General features: G+C 40.4%; 3 protein-coding genes across 3 annotated transcripts; all 3 read right to left on the reverse strand.

Moving 5' to 3' along the window:
- On the reverse strand, positions 1-2,323 carry LOC137962776 (cytochrome b561 and DOMON domain-containing protein At3g25290-like). The gene is made up of 3 exons (XM_068809844.1): positions 1,537-2,323; positions 634-888; positions 1-534 (listed from the first exon to the last, which is right to left on the reverse strand). The coding sequence occupies exons 1-3, from the start codon at positions 2,152-2,154 to the stop codon at positions 232-234; spliced, it is 1,176 nt and encodes a 391-aa protein (XP_068665945.1). The 5' UTR covers positions 2,155-2,323; the 3' UTR covers positions 1-231.
- A 9,967-nt stretch (positions 2,324-12,290) lies between these two features.
- On the reverse strand, positions 12,291-14,613 carry LOC137963495 (B3 domain-containing transcription factor ABI3). Its single transcript, XM_068810610.1, has 6 exons — positions 13,273-14,613; positions 13,081-13,173; positions 12,873-12,973; positions 12,706-12,752; positions 12,518-12,594; positions 12,291-12,422 (listed from the first exon to the last, which is right to left on the reverse strand). The coding sequence occupies exons 1-6, from the start codon at positions 14,611-14,613 to the stop codon at positions 12,291-12,293; spliced, it is 1,791 nt and encodes a 596-aa protein (XP_068666711.1).
- Positions 14,614-16,471: 1,858 nt separating this feature from the next.
- Positions 16,472-20,024, reverse strand: LOC137962977 (cytochrome b5). The gene is made up of 3 exons (XM_068810131.1): positions 19,654-20,024; positions 17,370-17,436; positions 16,472-17,122 (listed from the first exon to the last, which is right to left on the reverse strand). The coding sequence occupies exons 1-3, from the start codon at positions 19,738-19,740 to the stop codon at positions 16,869-16,871; spliced, it is 408 nt and encodes a 135-aa protein (XP_068666232.1). The 5' UTR covers positions 19,741-20,024; the 3' UTR covers positions 16,472-16,868.
- Positions 20,025-24,304: the final 4,280 nt, after the last annotated feature.

Below are 24,304 nucleotides of genomic sequence, written 5' to 3' on the forward strand. Positions count from 1 at the left end.
TCGAAAAAAAAATTGTAAATTTGTTCCAACAGTAGCAGCTCTACAAGGTTACAAACCATAAATGAAAACTGAAAACGGTAGAGATTTAAATATCACGACCCCAGGAAACTTAAAGCTGATCAACTGTCTGCAGTAAAGATCAGAAGGAAGAAGAAGAAAAAGGTACCGAGTAGGTATTCTAACTTTATACACAAGAATGGAGGAAAACCCAAGGGCACAGTCCATCCTGAATCACACACGCGAGCCATTTGCTCCATTTGAACCATCCTGGAGCTTGGTAGTGGTCTCGGACTTCCTCTTCTTCAAAAGCACTATCCATGTAGCAACTTCCAGTATCGCGGCAATGACCCCCAAAATGACAAGCACGATTATGTAAGCAAATTTCCATTTGTTGCCTGGATCCAGTATTGACAGGCCCTTGAATACGTTTATGATGCTCATGACGATGACCGAGTAGCCGACTGAATGGTGGTAGACGTTCCAGTACACCCTCCATTTGTGATCCTTGTTGGGCCTCAGAAGCAGAGCAAAAATCTGTAAATCATTGGAAAAGGATGAATGTTAGAGACGGTTCGTTTCTCTGCAGTAGAACCAACGCTGTGATGCATCCCACTGAACGGAGAATGACATTACCTGTAAGGTTGACAAGCAGAAGAGGGCAATGCCGAGGTTGCGATGGGTGGAGTACTGAACTCCCTTTGATTCGTGGCCGAGTTTGAGACCTGTAGCCCATCCGGCGACGCCGATGACATAGCCGGAAAACTGGCAGGAGACGTGGAGGTAGAACCAGGCAGGGTCGGCAGACTTGAATGTTCTCAAATGCCTAGCCATGATCACTCCAATCGGCATTAAAATTCCCCAACTGACAGCATTTAGGATCCCGTGAATCTGCAGAAGAACAAGAGGAGTTCAGTTGATATTCCACGTGCAGGGCTACAAAATTTTATGGATTTGAAGTTTTGGAGAAAATAAAGTTCACGAGTAGTGAAACAAAATTCTTCTCAAATTCAACCCACTTTCTGTTGCGACTTGCCTATTCACTACCAACCAGAAGAACCATCAGAAAAAACAGAAAAGGATCATGTTCATAATTTCTTTTGAGCTTGGAATTTTTAGTTTTGAAGAGAAGGGTATTTCAGTTTTCTGAAACTCGTAAAAACAACCAAACTTAATTTATTTTTCGAAATCGCTTTTGAGACGCTGCCAGTTTCCGAAGTAGGCAACAAATTTCATAAAAAACGAGACAGAAACTGCGACGACAGAACTGGCCACAGATGAAAGAAAACAGAGGACAGGGAGTGAAGTTCCTAAACCAAAACAAATTTCACACTACACGCAGGTCAAAGTTAAACAATTCATGCCTCATTAAAAATCCTTAAAAACTTTCAAGCATTCAATACTGAATAAAAAGAAAAAAAAGCCGGACAAAAGAATTAAAGGAAAAAAAAGAGTCTTCACCAGAAAAACAAAAAATCCAAGAACGGCAAAACTAGACACAGAAAAAAGAAATTAAAAGCCAAAAACACAAATACTCACATTCTTCTTCCTCAGCCTGGAGTCTACAGCAGTCGTCCCTCCGAAGGCCTGCCCCTTGGTCAAATCTAGAGTCCCCATAGCAGCCAAATTAGCGGGTGCAAAATCATGTTTCTGCGGGATGGAACCGTCGACGGCGCTCCCAACCTGCCACACCTGATTAATTAGCGTCGTTCCCTTGGGCAGCGCCAGAGTAGCGAAGATCGTCATGACACCCCCGGCGAATTCCGCCTCCATGTCGGAGACACGGTAGTCAATAGGGGAAGGAGCAATCGGGCCGTAGCTGCTAACATTGAAGGTCTTGACGGTCATGGAGCCGTCGGGCTGCTTGAATGCAATCAACGCCTGGGAACCGACCATGGCCGGACCGGCGGGGTTGACGGCCCAAGCTATCCATCCCTTGGGGGCGGGGGGCGGAGCCACAAAGGCGAGGGAAAGAGAGGATTTGGTGGCGTCAAAAGTCCAGTGGAGAGAAGAGCTGAGAGTGGGGAGGTCGGAGCAGAGGCTGTAGATCCTGTTGCTGGAGAAGGTATGGGAGGTGCAGACGGAGGAGACCAGAAGAGGGGAAGAGCAGAAGAGAAGAAAGAGAAAGACAAGGCGGAGGTCAGAGGAAGAAGCCATGGAGGAGGCGAAGAAGGAGAGTGAGTAAAAGGTTCAGTGGAGAGGGTAACCCAGAAAGAAGATATATATACAGAAGAAGGGTAGGAAGAGTTGTTGTTTATCACGCGGGGTTGGAAAGTGAGTAATTTAGAAAGTTGAATTGAGGTGGGAGTCGGACAGGTCGATTTCCGGTAAAAATATTCGATGCAAGGCAACTGGTAGGAGGAGTCGGAATAGAATTCCAAAATCCGAGAGAGAAAGTTTCTATTTATAAAAACTACTCCCGTGAGTCGTTATTAACACACATCCCTTCGTTCACGCGCTGACTACCGCGTCAAAACCCTGTTGCTTTATTTTAGGAAAGTCGGATATTCCGCTTTCACACTCCTTCCTGGAAACTCGGAAATTACGCTTATTTTCCTCTTTTCGTATTTTCTTTACACTAGAGAATTTTCTCCAGCAGAGCTAGCCGTTTAATTTACCACAAAACCGTCCTACTTTGGAATTAAGAGGTGGGATTTTGAGGTGTAAATCTGCTTTAGTACTTTAACAGTTGTATTTCTTCATCAATGGCGTTCCATCGATCGTCCATCCATTAATGGAACATTTTTTAACCTCCAGTAGCTCTTAACCGGAAAGCGTGATTAGTGCTGCGCATTTCAGTGAATCCTGGTGTCTCTACAGGACGTTGCAGGTCGTGACTTGTTACGATCTCATGGAGATACCGTTGACAGTTCTAGACCCATATATTCTGCGAGAAAGCTGATGAAAGCAGATAGCAACGGCGGAGTAACGGAAAATCAAGTTGAGTATCTACAGAGACCCCATTTGATTGAAGCGGAAAGACCCATATCCTCTCTTTAATTCTTTGAAAATGAATTATCGTGGGACCAAACGAAAAATTCCAGCGGGGTTTCTGAAGACGGTTTTGTTTTCATCTTTTATTTCATTAAATCCAAACTAGTTTGACGTTATCGATGGCGATTCCTGCTTTTCAAAATCTTAATTAACGCTGGTTTCTTTATTACGGCGGATCATTACTGGCTGTGGCTGAGGTCGGACCGGAGGCGTCGGTTAGGGATTGCGTTGAGGACTTTGTTGTCATTCAGGGAGGAATCGACCGATCTTTAACTTAGAAATTGAAGGCCAAGGGTGGAGTTCAAGTGGCCGTTGAAGCGTCCATTTCGGCGTTTTCACCATCGAAGATGACAAGAGAAGTGCCCGACTCTTCGCTCCTTCACTCCGGGAGGATTCTGTCGTCACGTTGCAGACGCCACCATGACGATTAACTGATGTCAGTTTCTCTTGGCAGGTGTCGTGGTATGGTTGGTTGAAGGTCCCCGGTTCGAGTCCGGGCGACGCCACTTGGTCGTAGAAATCTTTCTTCTTCCTCCGTTTTATTCATTTTTAATCGCTAAAATCATTTGCGTATGAACTGCAATCTCAGCAGTGGAGTACCTTTTCAGAACTTTTGGGTTACTTTCTGACATTCTTTAACGATTTTCCAATCGTTTTTTACTTCAGTTTCAACTGATTTGACAGTATCTCCAGACTTTGGAACTTGGGTTCTCACTTTCGAAATCAGTCAATCATAGCTTTACACAATTACACTAGTTGCGAATCATTGCGTAATCAACGAGGTCACAGAAAGATTTTCACCTTTAGCCACCATCTTTGTCCTAGTACAGCAAATTACAGTGGATAGTATGAGAGTAGCTTCTGGTGCTCCAGTGTAAACTGCGGTGATCTGTGAGTTATTGCAGGTGAACGTAAACAAGATTCTAAACGCCATTAACGCTAACTGTTAACTTTTGGAGCTTTTTGAACTTCCCATTTCCCCTGATTTGTCCAGTTACTTACATTCCATTTTTCACGTCGGATCATCGACGGTTTAGACTGTAAATTTCCTAGTGGGAGCTATACATTAACGGAAAGAAAACAAAACGCAGCACAAAGGGACAGCAGAACAATGCACGATTGGTAACGCAACAATGGCTTCAGTACGTTTGAGAACTGTAACTTCGTTGATCTCTCGTTCGTTCTTTCCCCAGCCATGTGTAAGTCAACCTGATACCTGTCTTAACTCTTGAATCACCGTAATAAAACTAGGATAAGACCAGTCATTTTGAATTGAACAAAACCAGGTCCAAAGTGACCAGCAAACCTGTCTTTGTCTTCAATTTTTTAAGATTAAAAGAGACTCAGTTTTGCCAGTTGGATGGGTCAACCAGTTTTAACTTCCTCTCTTTAGCACTCCATTGTAGGGAGGGAGTGCTCCCTATTTGCCCAAATGTTGTTCTTATTGTTTGTTACCTTACTGCTAACGCGCTCAAGTGGAAGAAGAGCAGAAGAGGCTCTTAAATGCAGTCTCACCGGTAGAGGTTTGAACCGGGCACCGGCACTTACAGGGTTCAAATTATGGATCAAAACAAAAAGTCGACAAAAGTATTAATTGTTTGAAATGAAAGGGGCTGACACCTCAAAATCCACGGCTACTCGTCACGAGGAGGCATCAAACAAATCTCGCGAATGGGTCCCGGATTAAACGGTCAAATAATCAATCTTTCCGCCCCCCAAGGTTAAAACCCCGGAAACATAAAAGCCGTCATTGTGACCAGATCCGGGAATCGTCTTTCCACGTGTTATCCCCACTCCCTCCGGTACGTTTGCAATCATAATTTCCAATTACCCTAATATCATATCCCAATACTCATTCAAGTATGATTTAAATACCCGTAATTATTTTTCCAAATTTAATCCAACACGCGAAATAAGAAAATATAAAAGATACTAAATTTCTCTCCGGTCTCCCATCTCCCCGACCTCCAATGGAAAAATATCACGACTTACACTAATGGAAGATATTGAACAGGAATAATCCAATGCTGGCGACGAGACCCAGCAACGACAACGAGGATGCGGCGTTGGCGGCGGAGGCGGACGGCGGGCTGGATTTGGGAGAAGAGGAGGACGACGATGGGGACTCGGCGGAGGGTCCGCTGGGGGTGCTAAGCAGGTTGAGTTTCCCCACGGCTTTGAGATTGGCCGGCTCCATGGCATGCTTATTCGGGATGCTGCCGTTGACGGCGGATCCGACTTGCCAAACCTGGTTGATGGTGGCCGTCTCCTTGGGAAGTTCCCAGGTCGCGAAGATGACCAGGCTGCCGTTTATAGACGCCGCGGAGAGGCCGGAAACCGGATAGGAGATGTTCGAGGGTTGAACGTTGAAGCTGCTGATGTTGAACGTTTGGACGATGATGGAGCCGTTGGAGGAGCGGTGAGCGATCAGTGCCTGGGTGCCAACCATGTTGGGGGAGATGGGGTTGATTCCCCAGGAGACCCAGCCATCCGGCTTCGAAGGCGAGGCGACGAAAGCTATGGAGAGCGACGAGTTGGAAGCGTCGTAGGTCCAGTGGAGGTAAGAGCTCAGCGTGGGGAGATCAGAGCAGAGCTTGAAGACCCTGTTGGCGGGGAAGTTCTGGGAACTGCAGCTGGCGGAGTGGGTAGGCACTGAAAGCAGAAGCAGAGAGAACACGCAGATGAAAATCGCCGAAGGAGAAGAAAAAGAAGACGGCGATGACTCCATTGCCGTGAGAGGGAGAGATTCAGGGGTGACTTCACGAGAGGCAAGGAGGAGAGTTGGGTATCCTGACAAGGAGAGAGGTGTGGTTTTTAAAGATTTCCGATGACAGAGAAAATATTCCATAATTGGCAAAGTTCCTGTTTGGTCCTTAATTCCTGGCTGTAATCAACATTCACTCGCCCTTTTCTACCCGCGGGCCTATGTTTTTTTACTTATTTCACACAGACAGTGGATAGATACCCAACCCAGCTTTTGAATGGACGGATGAAACGGCAGAGATCAATGCATATCCAGCTGCGGGCCCAACCGTGTAGACACATTGAACGTACTCGCGTGCGGTTATTGTCTCAAATTCACGGGGGGACCCATAAAAATCGGAAACGGCAGTGCCGCGTAGGTGTGATGTGGGGTTCGGTGGAGGGGCGGAATTTCAGTAATTAGTAATTACTCTTCATTAATTTGGGAATTATATTTCTTATAAACCTATTTATTATTTTCTAAACTAGATTGTGATATCGGACCCCCTTGACTTTAGATGGACGGCAGCACGTTTCAGAGAAAAAAAAAAAGGCCCATGTCGTGCTGTCAACTATGATGCATTGACATTATGAACCAAGCCACAAGGGTTGAAGCGGGAAGCACAATGCATGCATCAAATTTCGAGTTAATTAGAGTAATCGATAGATACTTAGAGTTGACTAAATTAAACACTGCGATCACAAGTTTATTTTCATACGTCCGCAACATTCTGTTGGGCCCCACTTAAAGGGGTAATTTTTGTGATTTTGAGTTTCAACAATTTGTCTAGGGCTGATGTCATGCGAGCATTACCGGGCTTGTGTGAATCCGAAGACGCGGCGACGGAAGGGTCAATGATTCTGTTTTTGAATTCAGATCCGCGGAAATCCCTTATTTTTTTCTCTCCTCTCTCACCTTTTTGGTTAAGGACCTTATCATGGGATCCTAAATCCAACATGGTATCAGAATTATGGGTTAGGTTTAAGATCCCGACATTAAAGTAGTGATTAAGTGAATTTTAGCAAACTTCATGTGGTTTTGATGGTTAAGCAAAGGCTCGACGAGCAAAGATAATTTTTTTACCTTTCATGAGATGTTTTTGATGATGTCTTGATTTCAGCAAGATGTTACTGGTTGATTATTCTTCAGATAAAGGATAAGTGTTCCATCCTGAGCTACAAAAGAGAGCTTACAACTAAATTTTATACTTGTAGAGCTACAAAAGAGAGTCTACACCTAAAAATTATCCATTTGTGAAACCACAAAAGAGGGTCTACACCTAAAAATTATCTACTTGTAATGCAGGGAAGGGTTATCTACTTGTAGAAACACTGAAAAGTCAAGATAAGTCTTTTGCTGAAATGGACAAGTAGGGCTCCATGAAAGCAAATATAGAGCTGGTCGGTTATGGTCGTTAATTTGGAACACCCAGTTGCGCTCAACGTGTTGGAAGGAGAAGTCATTTGATCCAAGAGTGTCCTAATTTACTAGTCCTGTTGATCTTAGGTGAAGACTTAACTTTTCATTACTAGGCTAGCGTGAATCCGAAGACTCGATGAGTAAAGATAAGTTTTTTACCTTTCATGAGATGTTTTTTATGATGTCTTGATTTCAGCAAGATGTTACTGGTTATTCTTTTTCAGATAAATGATAAGTGTTCTATCCTGAACCACAAAAGAGGGTTTACACTTAAATTTTATACTTGTAGAGCTACAAAAGAGCGCCTATACCTAAAAAATATTTACTTGTAGTGCCACAAAAGAGGGCCTACACCTAAAAATTATCTACTTGTAGTGCAAGGAAGGGTTATCTAAATGTAGAAACACTGAAAAGTCAAGATAAATCTTTTGCTGAAATGGACGAGTAGGGCTCCATGAAAGCAAATATAGAGCTGGTCGGTTATGGTCGTTAATTTGGAACACCCAGTTGCGCTCAACGTGTTGGAAGGAGAAATCATTTGATTCAAGAGAGTCCTAATTTACTGGTCCTGTTGCTTTCAGGTAGGGTTGGCTTCGAACCGAGCTGGCTCTCGAGCGGCTTAGTTTCGGCTTGGTTCGATTCATTATCAATCGAGCTCGGTAGACTCGAGCTCTGAAATCGGTTCGTTTACTTTAACGAGCCAAGCTCGACCGAAGCCAGGTTCGGTTCGTAGGCTCGTGAGCCTGCTCGAACTGAGTCGGGATCGGTATCGGGTCGGGAGCGGGAGCGAGAGCAAGGGGGGGAAAAAATTTCCACCCCTCATCACCGCCGATCCCATCCCGTCGGCGGTTGTCACCGCCTCTACCGCCGTCCGCCTCTACGGCCGTCCGTTCAATTTCTTCCTCTCCTCGCCGTCGCCTCTGTTTCCGTCGTCGCGGCTGTTGCAACCGTCATCCCCAACGACAGGTCCTCCCCGGCGTCGTAACCCCCTTCCCTCCGCATCGTCTCGACTCTCGGTGGAAAACCAGAACCAGTAAGTTCAGGGGAGAAATTAGGGGAGAAATAATCTCCCCCCTGCCCCGCGCGAAGATAATCTCGCACGTGCGATTTCGCACATGCGAGATCGTAAAGTAAAAAAAAAAAAAAACTTTTTCCTTAAACTCTCCTTCCTTATAGCTCTTGAAAATATTAAAAATACATTTTATAGAAATAAGTTTTTATGAACCATTAGTGTCTCATGTTTTTTATAAATATTTTTTAATTAAAAATCATATAATTTTCTAAGTAAGATTTTCCTACCAAGATGGGATAGAAAACTGTATAAATTTTTTTTGAATAAGTATTTAACAGTTGATGTTGTAATACTTTTAACATGAAGCAATTTTCATTGCAATTTTGTTTTTGACATTTTATTTGATTAAAAATTTATCGATAAGTATAATAATATATTAGATTGATTATTATTTTTTATTTATTTCCCTATAAGAGGCAATAAAAGGTCCATTTAACTTTCCTAAGAAAATTTTAAAATATTTCTTGTAATTTTCTAATAAGTCACTAATAGTCATAGGATTTTATTTAAAGGTTTTTTTTGGGAATATGTATCGTAGGAAAAATATTTCTAGTTTTTCTTAGAATATAAATTTTCATCTAGGGGCACTAAGGAGGCCATCGTAAATTTATGGCCAGATTACCAGCTAGACAACAATTGGAGTAAAAAATATTAATATTGGTGTATTTTAATCCATTATTGAAATTCAATCCTGAACCTCTCTATCATTATTTTTTTTAAATGTATGCATAATTTTATATATAATTTATTCGAAGCCACCCCTGCGTGCGAGATAATAAACAAGCAAAAAAAATAAAACTCTTTGTCCCTTCCTCATGGCTCTTGAAGAAATTGAAATGTTATTTTAGTATAAATACGTTCTAGAGACTATTAGTGGTTTTTTTCAATAAATGTTGAAAAAAAATTTTTAGTAGAAATATAGGGACAATTAGTGCCTCATGATTTTTGAAAATATTTTTCTAATTACAAATTCTTGTTAAAAAATCATATAATTTTCTAAGTAAGATTTTCTTGCAGAGATGGGCTCGAAAACTGTATAGAAAAATTTTGAATAAGTATTTGTCAGTTGATGATATAATCCTTTTAGCATGAGGCAATCTTCATAGCAATTTTGTATTTGACATTTTATTTGATTAAAAATTTATCGATAAGTATAATAATATATTAGATTAATTATTAATTTTTATTTATTTCCTTAGAAAATGTAATAAGAGGTCCATTTAAATTTCCTAAGAAAAATTTAATATATTTCTTTTAATTTTCTAGTAAGTCTCTAATAGTAATAGCATTTTATTTAAAGGATTTATAGTTTTTATTTGGGTGATTGTATATTGATTGTGATATTTCATTTAATTTTGTTGTGTTTGATTGTTGTATGGAGTTTATTCATAATGTTATGTAGTGTATGGAGTGTATGGAGTTTATAAACAAGTTCATGGAGTGTTTATGGAATTTATAAACAATTTTATGGAGTGTTTATGCAGGTATTATGTATATAGATTATGCCCAATTTTAAGTAGAGGTTATGCCGAAATTTATATGAGTATTATATACATAGATTATGCTTAATTTTAAGTAGAGGTCATGCCCAATCTTATACATATATTATATATATAGGTTATGCCCAATTTTATGTAGAGGTCATACCCAATTTTATGTAAAATATATGCATAATTTTATATACAATTTATTTTATATATATATATTTTTTGAAAAGTTTTAAATATATGTAGAAGCTCGGCTTGAATTCGGTTAAAATTTTTGGGCTCGAGCTCGATAACAATTTTAGGCTTGAGACGAAGTTCGGCTTGAAGCTTGGCTCAAAATATTTAAATCAAGTTCGGCTCGAACATAGGCAGGTTCGGGCTCGGCTCGACTCGATGCCACCCCTACTTTTAGGCGAAGACTTACTTTTCATTTCTATAGAAAAACGCAGCCATAGTTGAAGAATATTTGCATTGCCAATAGCCACAAAGCAGGGAAATTAAATAAGGGGGGGGGGGGGGGGGGGGGGTTAGTCTAGAATGAACTTGAATTCAAGTGAAGAATTGAATTGAACTTAAATGAATTGATTCAACTTCCAACTCATCATTGGGTGTTAGTATAGACGAGTTCAAGTGCACTGGAAAACAGATTCCAGTGTTAGTGCCCCCAAACGAAAAGTATGATATAAATAAGAGAACGGGTAACCTTTTATAATATACTTAAATAGAACATATACCTAAACAGATAATTAACCAAAATAAATATGGTTACTACACTTATAAATGATTTAATGTGTAGTATTAAAATATCTTAATATCCTAATTAATGAAAAACTATATTATATTACTTAATGACTATAGTTTATTATAAATTAATACAATAATTACCTGTGACTAGAATAAATCATTAAAAATTAATAAAAAATTAAAAAATAACATAAGTGCATATAATAAATAAATAAATTATTTTTAATAACATAAGAAATATTTTAACATTAAAACTCACTAATTTAATATAATAATAATAAATAAATATAATAAGTAAATAAATATATTTATCAATAACATAATATATTTTTTATGTATTAATAATTAATAATATATTGTCACAAAATTTAAAACCATTGGTTTAATTGATTATAGCAATGGGATAATTTAACCAACACAATTTATCAAATAATTTAATTATGACTATTAAATCACTAATTTAATATAGTAATTATAAAATAAATATATTAAATAAATTAAAATAATTATTTTATAAAAAATATTAATTATTATTCTTATTACGATGGTTTAATTTTTCTTTAACTTAGGAAAAATTAAACTGTTTTCCTCACGGAGGTGGCGCTCCGACAGTACCCCGAGAGTGAGAAGAGAGGGAGGCCGAGAGAGAAGAGAAGACGGGAGGCATTCAGTGGAGGTCGAGAAGGAGGCCGAGAGAGAGGAGAAGACGGGAGGCTTGCGACGGAGGTCGAGAGGGAGGCAGACGGGGTGGGGAGTAGGGGGAGGGGGAGAGGAGAAGAAGAGAGGGAAGCCAAGGCTCGGCCTCCCGTACTCTGTGAGGGAGGCCAAGAGGATCTGCGACAGAGGCTCGACCTCCCTTACTCTGCGACGAAGGATGAGAGGGAGAGGAGAGGGAGTGAGGGAAGGAGGGAGGAGAAATTTTTTTTTGAAGGATCGCAACGCGTGAGGAAAGTGGTTGATTCGCAAAATAGGTATGAATCAACTTTCCCTCGTCTTTGCCTTAGCGAATGAAATGATGTAATCTCACTTCAATTCAATTCTTTCTACACTAACGCCATTATTTGATGCACTAGGTAATACGGGGGGAATTCATTCCACTTCACCTCCAACGTCTTTCTTGGGTTAGAAAAACCAAGTCTTTTGGTTCATTGAGCGAGGGGTCTCGATGGATTGTCCTGACATACAGAAAATGTATAGCTGGTCGTGGTTACAGACTCGAATGGATAACCAGTCAAATTCCTGAGTTAACACATCTTCCAAATCTTATAAATGGCAGATGTTTGGAACGTTTGGGAAAGCTTGTATAAGAAAGGCTAATACATCGTATATTGTATTATACTGTATTGTTCGTGTATCTGGTTACGTATTCTTGTATTTGGTGTGCCAAAGTAAGAGACTAATCAAGGTGTTTCATGGAGATTATAGAAGCATTTAGAGGATAATCAACACCCATTTATATAATAGGGAAAAATATTATATTTTTTTATTATTTGGAGGTAAAAACCTATAAAGTATAAACACATGCAAGCAACTCAAGAACTGCCAAACCTAGTTCCTCATAGTTAAGTTACAGAGTTACAAATCATAAAACTTCAGAATTCTACAGAAGCAGCAATCTAGAAATTACAACACTCCATGTGAAGCATTTCATACCTTATCACAGAGTTTAAAACAAGAAGAAAATTAACATTACAATTTTCCTTTCAACTGCTGAGATACCACCCGAAGCAACCATGGATTTTCTCCCAAACAGCTGCTGGCGCTGCATTAACTATACCTTCACAGTGTCGATGCAGATTAACTTTCTCTTCTTCGTACTCAGTAACGGTTTTCCTCAACCGGTTTGCTGAGAGGTCGGAGAAATGCCCTCTGATGTTGCGCTTGAGGTCGAGGTTTTCACCGCCTTTACTGGGCCTTTAGTCTCTGGTTTTAGTTCTGGTTTTCTGACCTTCACTCCTCTTATCATCTGCAGTATTTGTAATATATGAGGAAACGCAGAAAGAATATCTGAAATTGGGAGAACTGATCGTAATTGAAGATGATGATAGCCGATGAACTTACATATTTGCTGCATTTAGCGTCTGAATATATGACGATGAAATCTCCTTCTTGAAGTCCATTCGATCGAACGAAATCTCCTGCCATATTTTAAAAAAATTTCAACATACGAAGATAACAGATCAAAATAGTAATTAACGAAGAGGAAAGACAAATAGATATGCTCTGAAAGACTGACACTCTAATCCTACCTGTGTTCTCCAGAAGATACATTCTGCTTTTGTTGTTCGGCCAGTACCTACAAGATTTACAGAAAAACAAAAGCTCAAGAAAGAAGATGGAAAAAAGGATCTCATTTTGTATCTAATATCGGAGATTTAAAGAAGGTGAAAAGATATTTTTTAATTAAATATTATACCTGTACCGCATGTTCCAGACCCGAGATGTGCCAATATCCTCCATCTGAATGGCAATGCCGTCCCTAGCATCCAGCTCCGGCAGATGCATCTCTGCTTCTTTCTGTAAAATTTTTGAGAAAAAAAATAATAATTCGAAGACGATAAAATGTTATTACGAAAACATTGTAACGCTATCCACCTAACAAAAAGAAGAGAAGTGGTTCCTACTTTAGGCAGCACGATTCTCCCGAGGTTACCCACGTCGCTTTGTTTCAAAACCTTCTGCAGGAGGAACCTCAGGTTCTTCTCAGATTTCCATCCCTGCGTGTCGTTAAAATTCTCTCCGTCACTTATCCAATCCCCCATTAATAAATCAATTTCACCGACTTAAAAAAAAAAAAACTTGTAATTGAAAAAGACCTGACGCCTGTCGGAGGAGATCTGCCGTTGTTGCATGGCGGTTGCGTCCGCATGAGGAGCTGCAGATCCGTCTGACGAGATCATGGACTGGGCGAATGCCGTCGGAGCTGACGATGGCGGGTACAGAACCCAATTGTTTTGCCCTGCTTGTGCTGTATTGGTGCAATTAGTATCCCCGGCGAGCCTTGACGCGTGCTGATTTTGATGCCGGTTGTGGTGGTGGTGGTGGGTGAATAACCGTCTCTGCCGCGCCATCCTCTTCTTCCTCGCTTCCTTCGTCGCCGAGGACGCCATTTTCGCGAACTGTTCGCTGGGAAACATCTGTCCAGGGGTGTAATTGTTCGCGAAACCGACATAGGTGTGTGGAGGGGGAGGAGGATCGGTACCGTAAGCAGTGCCATAGTGAGAGAACGGCGCCGACCATCCCGTGTTAGGATTGATCATGTGGTACTCGGAAGAGGGAGAGAAATTCCCTGCGGGTGTTGCTGCTCCCATGTAACCCATCATTGGAGGGTAACCCGGGGCGGCGGCTGGGACCCCGGCGGGATCAGTGAGGTACGGCGAGGGGTTAATCCACGAGGGACAAAAGCAGGAATCCACCGGAGGGTTCCCGTTTGAGATTGAAACCGGAATCTGCATAGGAAACGTCCGAGGGTGGGTCTGGTTTTGGTATTGGAGGCCATTCATCTCTTCTTCCCTGTTTCTCCGTTTGTGAAGATGATGATTCTGCACCCATGCTAGGATCAGTTTAAGCAGTTGCTTCATACCCTCCTTCCCACCGCCGAGCCTCCGGGCGGCGCACTCTATCGTCGATCTCTTAAGCTTGATACTTCTCAAGTCCTCCGGTGATATCGACTCCTTGTTCGTCTTCAACCACTCGAAGAAAACCATGGCAAGATCCTCGGATGGCTTCTCCTGTCTCAGCGTTTCCCTTTCCTCGTCTTGAACCAGAACCTGGTCCTGATGGTAACGATTAGGGTTTCCTTCTTCCAGTTGGTGGCCATCTCCATAGTTACTTTCTTCTTCTTCGGTAAACAACGCCGTGGGATCCCAGATATCACTATCATCAAGGATACCCATGTCAGCTATCTCGTCCAACACATCCATACCATCTGCAGGCGGAGCCACTGACCCATCCCCGTTATACTCTCCCATCATGTCACCCACCTCTTCGTGCTCGGCCTTAAGAACAGCCCACGCAGAAGAGGCGGAGGACGAAGAAGTGGAGCGAGTCGGCAAAGCTGACGACGACGATGACGAGGAAGAGGACGAGATGCATGTAAAATCCGGAAGAGAAGGGAAATCGCCATAAAAGATGGAGTCTTCACCCGCTATATCCATCTCCATCTCCAAAGGATGGTTTAAATCTCTGCTCATCACTTTGCTCACTTCCTCCATCTCTTCCTCCCTCTTCCCTTCTTCCCGAAGATCTCCGACTTCATGCATTTGCATGTCTTTCATCCTCTTAAAATCTTTACAAAAACTAATATAAAGTAAAGAAGGGAACAGTATACTAGGGTTTCTGTATCATTTACAACAAAAAACAGCTGTATCTACAAAGAAAGCGACTTCTGTCTGCGTCCAAGCTTGCATGTGATTACGACTAGGAAAATAACAGAACCAGCATCACAGATTAAAAAAAAAAAAAAACACAGAAAGCCCAAATTAGGGTTTCAATCTGTGAAATGATCGCCGGCGGTAAGACGATGAATGTGAAGAAAGAGTGAGAGAGAATCAAAGCGGGACCGCCAAGTGCTGGTTTCGGGTGAAAGTTGCAGTAGGAAAACGTCAAGATCCCATTTCCCTCACGTTCGTTTGGTTCCTCTTTTTCTCGTTCTATCTGTTTTAGATAAGTTCAAAACCGTAAAAGCTGAACTTAGTGAGAGAAACAGCCAACAAGTGCTCGCTCTATTACTCTTACTACCCCCTTCTCCTGAGAGTCAACCTAGACGCCCAAGCCGATCGCACTCCACCGGAGAGATGAATCTTTAAGCATCTTATTTGCTTCTCAGTCGGACACAGAACTCATTCATTTGAATTTTAAAATGGCGTTCAAGAGAGAGAGAGAGGCTGGTGTGGGTGCTTGACTGCTCTTTCTCGCTCTCCGGATTGTGCGCCAGCGGCCATACGTAGCGCGGTGTGTGGAGGCCGCAGCGGCGCCTCTGAAGCAGCTCAGTTTTTACTTTTAGTGCTCTTAATAAATAAATAAATAAATAAAACACGAATTATCTTTTTTGTGCTGTTCCTCCTTCCATCTCCTCTGCACGCTTTGTCTCCATTTGTTGCTGAATCGGCGGCAATGCTACGTGTCAACTTCCGCTTACGTCACGTTACCTATTTCGGCCAACTTCGCATTCGCCGCCTGTCCTCATGCGGAATTTTTTTGGCGCGGTTCGTTTCAAGAACTACCCCCATGATTTCTTTTTTTTTACTATCCGATGCTAAGAAGTAAGGAGTCATCCGCGGGTCTTCGTTATCGCTGAGATCCTTCCCGTCCGTTTCGTGCATCTCGTCGTTGACTCTGACCATTTCTAATTTCGGAGTTCAGAGACACTTGTTCTCCTGGTAGAGGTTATTGGGAACAAGGAGACATTAAAGAATGAACGGCTTGGATTAGAGTAGAGGAGCTCAGTTGGTGGGAGGCTGGCTGCCTTGCTGCTACCCTTTTCCGAGTGGATACTGCATGGAGTTCCGATTCCTCGGAAGGAAAATTATAAGCTACAAGCCTAGCAATTTATAGTGCATTCTACTCATAACATCCGCCATTATTATCGAACTCGAGTCGGTTAATTTATCACGGCCGAAGAAGGAAGTGTTACTAGCACGTAAGTTTCACATCCGCGCCTTTTCTTCGTCCGTCTCACTGGATTCTATTGGCGTTGGCAGAAGAGAGAACAGGTAAAAGGCAGATTCTATCGTGTAAGGTACGATTCGGTGGTTTCTCTTGCTCGGTGTTACTGCATTCTTCCCTTGGTGCACGGCATTGATGCAAAATTTGACAGAATTTTACTCTTAATCAGTCACTCAAACACTTTTTAAGGACTCAGAAACTAAACTGTGGTCACTGAAGCAAGGCCAGGCAGGGTTCATAACAATAATTCCAAAATGACCAGCGAAATTCAGATTAATGTTACACAAACAGTATACCATTGCCCAGGTGAATCTATAGGGTCACACCAAGATACCATCTACCATGATATAAAAGAAAATAAAAAATATCATTAAAGTATACTTCTCTACATTTGGTTTGTCTCATCCTCTCACCCGCTTCAGTTTCTCTTCTGTATTCCTCCGTTTCTCCAGTTGGAAAGCAGACAAAAAGGAAAGAGAGAGAGGCGGTGGATGAAATAGTTGTAAGTTTCAGAATGACAGGCATCGCATATCTAATTAAAACAAGGTGATAACTATAGCCATAAAGATATAAATTGCAACAACAATCGATGACAAAAAGCCTAGAGTCACCACACAGACATGAGTTGCAGAGTCCACAGTTCTATTTTTCAACTAACCACTTATTGTGAATGCCCCCTATTCCCAAGCATTTTTTCTTTGAATATGGTCCCATGCATTCAGCTCTCCTGCCCTGGGAGGCTTCTTTAAGTAGCTGATTTGGTGTAGAAGCGAACACCAACAGCCAATCCCAAAATTGCCAAGGGAACTAAGAATTGGAGAAGCTTGATGATGAACTCTGAGGTTTTATCCTGGTTATAGTGAGGCTGCTTGGGAGGAGTGTAATTCGCCTTGGTGGGTATGGTTGCAGCATCAATCTCTCCAACATAATACTCATCCATCATGGCTCTTGCGCTCGTACTATGCCCAACATCTTCAAAGTCGTCGGTTGCATCCTTACCTGCAAAATCATTGGCCCATTAGTGACATAAGAACCCACATATTGGAGTTTGGAGAGGGGGTTAAGGTAATGTGGATGCATAAGAAGCCACAGACACATCAGTCAGCATGAAAAGGATCAAAGAAAATAAAGTTTTTTTTTTAAATGACAATAGATAAAGTTAAATGTTATAATGCAGGATGACTCGTACATCAGTCACTACCCATTCGCCTCTTCACAAACAGTGTCTCAGTAAACCATACATTACCTGTAGCAGATAATAGAACCTCATCTCCTCCAGGGTGGTCCTCTAAGAATTTTGTTACATCATATACCTGTTACAATGTAGAAATAGCAGTGAAGGGTACAATTAAGAGACAAGTGTAAGATATAAAACTTCAAGTTTCAAAGGAAAATATTTGCGATTTAGGTGGTAAAATTGATCACATGTTAATGATACAAATATGCTGCTGTCTTTGTTTTAGGAATACATGATAATAGGCAATTCTTTTTTTTCTTGAAAACTGCATACTTATACCTTGCAAAACCACAAAAGTGTGGTCAAATATCTCATAATAAATAAAGAAATAATGGACAAAAAAATTGAAGTCCGGCAGTGACATCTTGCCAAGTCATGCAAGAACCTTCTAAAAAATGAATTACACACCCAATACTAGGTTCCTTTTTCTTCTTAATGACAATGAGCAGCATTAGGCTACCTCAGGTCTGCAATTCATCTAGTTTATAAGCATACCATAGAGAAATTTTTGAGAAAAAAAAGCAAGGTCTCTTTGATTCATGTGTCACAAAATGAACATCTCAATCTTCATTATCATCACTTCCAGCACCCACATCTTTCTCTCGAACGTTTCATACATCAATTTAAAAACTCTACTTCTCCTGTTTAGGGCATAGGCAATATTATATTCAACTTCAAGGTCCTGAGGTCGGTTCATGGCGTCTTTGTTGTAATCAATATGTAAACAAAGATGGCAGATCCAACAAGCCGTTTACACTCTGGACATCTCAATCTACCGAATAAATCAGTTGCAAAGAGAGCAGATCCAACTACTTGCTCATCCACAGGATGTACCAATTCACCACATGCAACTGCCATCAAGTAGACATCCCAGTAATCCGAGCAACCGTTAATAGACACATTCTACCCCCTTATGTTGAATGTATTAGAACCCATTATGTATATGGATCCAAAAACATGTGCACTTCATCCAAACCTACTCAAACCATTGTTATTCGGTCTAACCAAATGATGCCACAAGTAGAGTAGTATGTGTTCATGCAAAAAACACAAAATAATAAGTTAGCAAATCTTGATATAGGATTGTTTTTGAGAAAAGGGTAGGATATTATATATTTAAAAAGTTCCATATGGCAGGATAGATTAAGCATGATTCATCACACAATATTTTTTTATTTTTTATCTAATTCCTTTAAAAAAGAGAAAATTTTAGGTCCAAATGGTTCTAACAGTGCAAACAGTTATCATCCAACTTGTTTTTAAATAAATGGAACATGAGATCAAGCTGGTTCAATTTATACGATCTGCCCACCCATGGTTATAGAGGCACTAAAAAAGCAAAGTCATGCCTAAAAAACTCAGCTACTCAGTAAGATCAAAGAAATAAAAAAAAGCATGTGCCTTGCATACACTCAAAGATCTTTCATGAGTTCGGATTACTGCTTCCCACCAATCATGGAGGGATAAGCCATCGTCATATTTTGAATCATTTTCTTCTTCTTCAGAAAAAAAACTTATCTTAACAACTCACATCAGACATAGTACATGGAAGGGCCATAATATAGAACCCAAATCCCAATAGGAACAAAGCCACCAGGGCAGTAAGATGCTAAACTTGTCAGAGCGCTTCATCCCTCCTGCTTCCAAATGTAAAAATGGAGTTGCAACACTTCAATGAAGTCGATATGCCTCTTTTGAGGCAAATCGATTCTGTGGACATTTAAGATTGTAGTACAGCCTTTTCAAGCTCTCTCTGATACAAAACTTGCTATCTCTCAAAATCATCCAACATCTTTGAAAGCTCAAATGAACTGGAAAAAGTGAAAAAAACATTAAGCCGACAACCAGATTTCCCGTGTAAAATTAACTGAAATATAAAAAAAATAAATGGTGCCACATTTTTAGTCGTTAATCAAAACGTCGATCTGTATAAAAGTCTAGTCTTTTCCTTGAAATAACATGCATCCCCCAGACATATAATACGAATCCAACAAGTAATAAGGAAAACCCCTTCAGCAATGACCCCTAGATACCATAAGCAATAAATTACAGGTAGAATTTGTTCATGACGCACGCAGTATACAGTAGGGTGAAACGAAAGCAAAACCCAGATTCTCAGATCTATCAAAACATGAACATCAAAATTCTATACAAACGCGAGTCGACATACATTCCAACACAAAAACCTCAACGAATCTCGCTTGTTGATACCCAGCGAGCAACAATATGACAACGCTCAACGCAAGAAAGAAAAATAAGAATAATAAGAGAATGGATCTGTAATCTCTAATACCTTTCCACCGATGATGAGCCAACAGTCCTTGATTGTGTTATGCGTGGAGACTTCTGCCAAGGTGAACACCTTACTGTCGGCACCCATCTCGTATTTTCTTCTTTTCAACTACTAAAAATCGAAGATGGGTTGACGGATCTACCGTCGCTGCCAAGAGGGTATGAAGTAGCAAGCGATCGAGTGAGGAACTGAGGGTAGAGAGATAGAGAGCAACAGAAAGGGGTCGGTAGGCAGCCACCAGACGCTCGGAGAGGGAGAGGTGGAGAGAGCGAGTGTGTTAAGGCCCCGACAGGCGACAGGAAACAAAATACAAAATCATACGAAAATAGGTAACGATCAAGGTCGGATTTATGCGTGGTGGGTATTGGGTAGTTGGCGGCCTCGATTGCCTGCTTTTGGGTTGGTCAATGGAAACTCTTCACCTTTCTCTCTGCTTACCATATCCTCTCTATTTTATCATTTTCTTTCCTTTTGTTTCTTCGATATTCTTTTGACAACGTTTCCCATGTTCGATTAGTCTCAATTTGATTGAGAACACCAATCCCACGTTCCCTTCCCACGAGAAACATTGCAATTCCCCCACTTTCTGGTTTTTTCCTCTGATAAAAATATTAAAATTTACTTTCTGAAGTGCACATCACACATTTATTTTTGTTGTCCCGAGGTGGTATAAAATCAAGCTGAGTCTAGCCCGAACCTATACAAAATTATGCATATATTTTACATAAAATTAGACATGACCTCTATATAAAATTGGGCATAACCTCTGTACATTAACCATGCATGAAATTATCTATCTCCAAGGCTAAAACACCACCACCAAAACAAAAAAATTGCATCTATTGAAGACAAGCTACTTGGTCTGGTCTCACCTAATCTTTTGGACTTCCAGAATTTTCTATATAGGACAATATCTATTAATTAAATTTATTATGATGACCGATTAAGTGGCCTACCTTTTCTTCCCATTTCCCATGTTGGCGATCACTATGTATGACTCAAACAACTTCCCACCTTTCACCATACTTCTATTACTAATAACATGCATACATCTCTACAACATGTTTCGTTGTTATAACCATGCAAAGAGTATTGGGCATGCAAATAAATATCCACTTACTACACATTCCAAAAATAAAAAATAAACAAAACTTTCTAACCAGTAGAAAAGATTAAAAATATGACGATATTGAATAGGCAGCAAGGAGAGATAGAAAACTCATGACCAAGATCCCATCACTATCTAATTATTATGATACATAAAGTAGTTTTTGCATGTCCAACTGCTATTGTCAACACAAGACCAGGATCACATGCATGTCTCATTATTATGATACAGTAAGAGTAGCTTTTGTATGTCTAGTTGCCATTGTCAACTCAAAAAATGTTAAACAACGATAAAGGTCCGATATTCCTACTTTGAAAGTGTCTCATTCAAGAAAATTGTGGAACAAAATTTTCTTAATCAACACCGTAGATTTCTATAAGTAATGTGAATATTCATACCAGCACTATGAAAATTTATAATAGGGCACAATACAAACAAAAGAGTCAAAAGAATCAAATAATTCATACCAACGCTCTGAAAATAAAATAATAGGGCACTGCGGATTCCATGATGAAAATAAAATAACCAACCCATCCATTTTGGGGGAATAGCACGTATACACAAACAAAACAATACAATGAAAAAACAGAAAAATCAACAGAACGGTAAGAGCCATTACCTATGAGTAGGAAAAAACTCCTGACACAACATGAGGTGTTCGTCCATAGCACTTTTAATGCAAGATCGAAGAAAAAATAATGGAATACAACATATCCAGAATGCAAAAAAATCACTGTTCCATCGGTAACCAAAAAAAAAATAGAAGATAAAAAATAAAAGAACTTACCTCTATTATGTCACTTCTATCGGTGAGGAAGAAGATTGGAGAGAAAAAACAAAGAATAAGAAAACAAAATTGAACAAAAAACCAAAACTTATCTAAAGGAGTAGATTGCACTCCGATTTCTTTCAATATTCCCATGCCACAAATCCCCATTTCCTCTAGCAAACTTGTTGTTGTGTTGTCGAATCACAATTAATCTAAATAATGAAACACAAAGAGTCGAAGAAGCATTACTCCATCGCTCGTTGCTAGGGCCTCGTTAAGTTAACGAATAGGCTCGCGAGCTTCTGAATCGAACCATGGTTTGCTCAAGCTCGGTTTGTTAACTTAAACGAGCCCGATCCCAATCTCAAATTCAGTTTGAGATTGATATAAACCGAATCGAACCGAGCCGGAACCAAGACGAGCTCGAGCCGCTCGATTTGATGCGACCCCTAGTTGTCACACTACTAGATCAAGCAAGAAAAAACTCTAATCCCTCAATGTACAACCTAACTTACTTTTGGTGAAAAGAAGATAAATGGGAAACTCTAATCACGAAGTTGAAAATGTTTATAAGTGATTTACAAGCCCTATTTATAGGCCAAGGAGGGATAAACCCTCATAAGAAAGACAAATCAAATATTATCCTAGATGCCTAAAATCCCTCAAAACTCTTATCCAAATCTGTCTTGATAGGTCCCCAACGTCAAATGTTGAATTTTGAACCCATCAGTCAGGCATGAATTGGCCCACATGCATGGGCCACACTGGGCCGTGTGAGCGCATGGTCCACACGCGTGACTGGGCAGCACGTCCATGTATCATTCTCTCGTTGCAATAATGTAAACGTCCTTGTTGCATTATCTTCCTTGATTGGTGAGAAGAAATACTTATCAAACATATGCACTCCCTTGTTCGTTTGGCAAAACGCAAGTTAATTGGGCTCCTACCAAACTTGCGTGAAAATGTGTCAAATGACACAATAGTTTGCAGTCCCGTCAAAAATGCGTCATCCGCCACATACTCATTCGGTATGAACATGAACGTGCCCAAGTCGTAAAATCAGTCTATTGGCTTCTCCTCAAGTTACTTTTGAAACGCCTTTGCATCAAAGCGGATTTGTACCAAAGTTAATATTTTGGCACTTTGATTGTCCCCGATCATGATTACAGCTTCCCTCCATGAAGACAAGTTCTTTAGCAAATCTTCTGGCATAGATCGATCTTTAACCCAGTGTTCGTCACCTGCCAAAGAAACAAGAAAATTAGAGTCTCCACCCTTGAGACCCATCTTAAGTTGGAGGGTTGAAAGCATTGTAGTTTTCCCCTTTACATAGCCCCCCTACACCGAAAATTACAAAATGTCCTTCCACGTCCATAATCCATCTCATCCCCACACAGGATTTATAAAGGCCCTTGTTTTTACAAAGAAAATTCACCCTAAAGATTACATTAAAATCATCCACAAGAGCTATAATAAAATTTAAAAATCCAACCCACTTTCCATTGATGACATGAATATGCTTAGCCACCCCAAGCAAGGCTTTGGCTTCAGAATTAACAACTTTTATTCAATTGTCCGCCATTTCCCACCTTTAAGTGTAATCATCTTGTTTCCTCCCCCAAGATGATGTTGTGGGTTTCGAATCAACGAGAACTTTCACCTTGCCATCATTTTGAAACACATCAAGAAAAATTAGTTTAGGCCTTACCGATTTCTCTACTATTGCTCGGATTGAGTCGACCAACATCAATGAACCAATTCGATGTTCTTCAACATGTTGATCGTCACCTTATTGCCGACTCCATTGTTCACTTTGATAGCATTTAGTAACTTCTTTTTACTTGGACAATCTTTCACCAAGTAATCTCTTTCACACACAAAAAAAAAGTAGTCTTTTAATTTTTAGGATTACCTTTTTAAGTATAGTTCTTTTTCTTTTCTCGATTTTTATGGTTCTCTTCATCTTTTTTGGAAGTTCATCTCCAATTAAGCTTCTTCTTATGGTTCTCATTGTTCCAATTTATATCCATAGATGTGGCGGCATTATCATCGGATTTTCTCACAAAATCCATCAACTTCTATGCATGGCTAAAGCGGTTGCAAGCGTCTTCACCTCTCCACGCCTCAACTATTGTTCAACCCAATGACGAAGTCTCTCAAGAAAAGAAAACAATTGATCCTCATCGGTTATATTAGAAATGTTTAACATTAAAGAAGTAAAAGACTGAATATACTTATGAATCGTCCTTTTTTGCTTCAATGCACACAATTCTTTTCAAGCTAGGTAATCGACATCTTCGGGAAAGAAATGATGTTTCAACTCGCGTTTGAAATATTCCTAAGTGTCAACCGAGTTTTTACCATCCTCGACATCACTAGATCTTCTTCTCCACGACAAGATAACATCATCAATGAAAAATATATATGCGGTACTAACCTTTGTTTCCTTATCCGTGAGATTTGAAGCTTTGAGGTACTGTTCAACTCACTATAAGAAGTTTCTGATTGCCTTCGGATTTTGTACACCCCCATATGGTTTAGGCTCAAGAACCTTGATATTTATGTGCGTATAACCATTTCCCCATTCAAAATGACTTGCTCTAGAATCACTATTCTCGTTCGCATACCTTTTAACTTCATTCACATCTCGTTAAGATCGTTGTGAGTACCGCCTTTAGAACTGCAACAACGACATGCACATCGTCCTCTAACCCTTATACCGCTTCAAGGTTACGTTTTCTAACATCCGTCACTTCTTGAATCTTCTCCTCCCA

This window comes from Aristolochia californica, unplaced genomic scaffold, assembly GCF_029961685.1.
Source record: "Aristolochia californica isolate CCGP_79_NKW_82.1479 unplaced genomic scaffold, dmAriCali1.0.hap1 SCAF_4, whole genome shotgun sequence".
Lineage (NCBI taxonomy): Eukaryota > Viridiplantae > Streptophyta > Magnoliopsida > Piperales > Aristolochiaceae > Aristolochia > Aristolochia californica.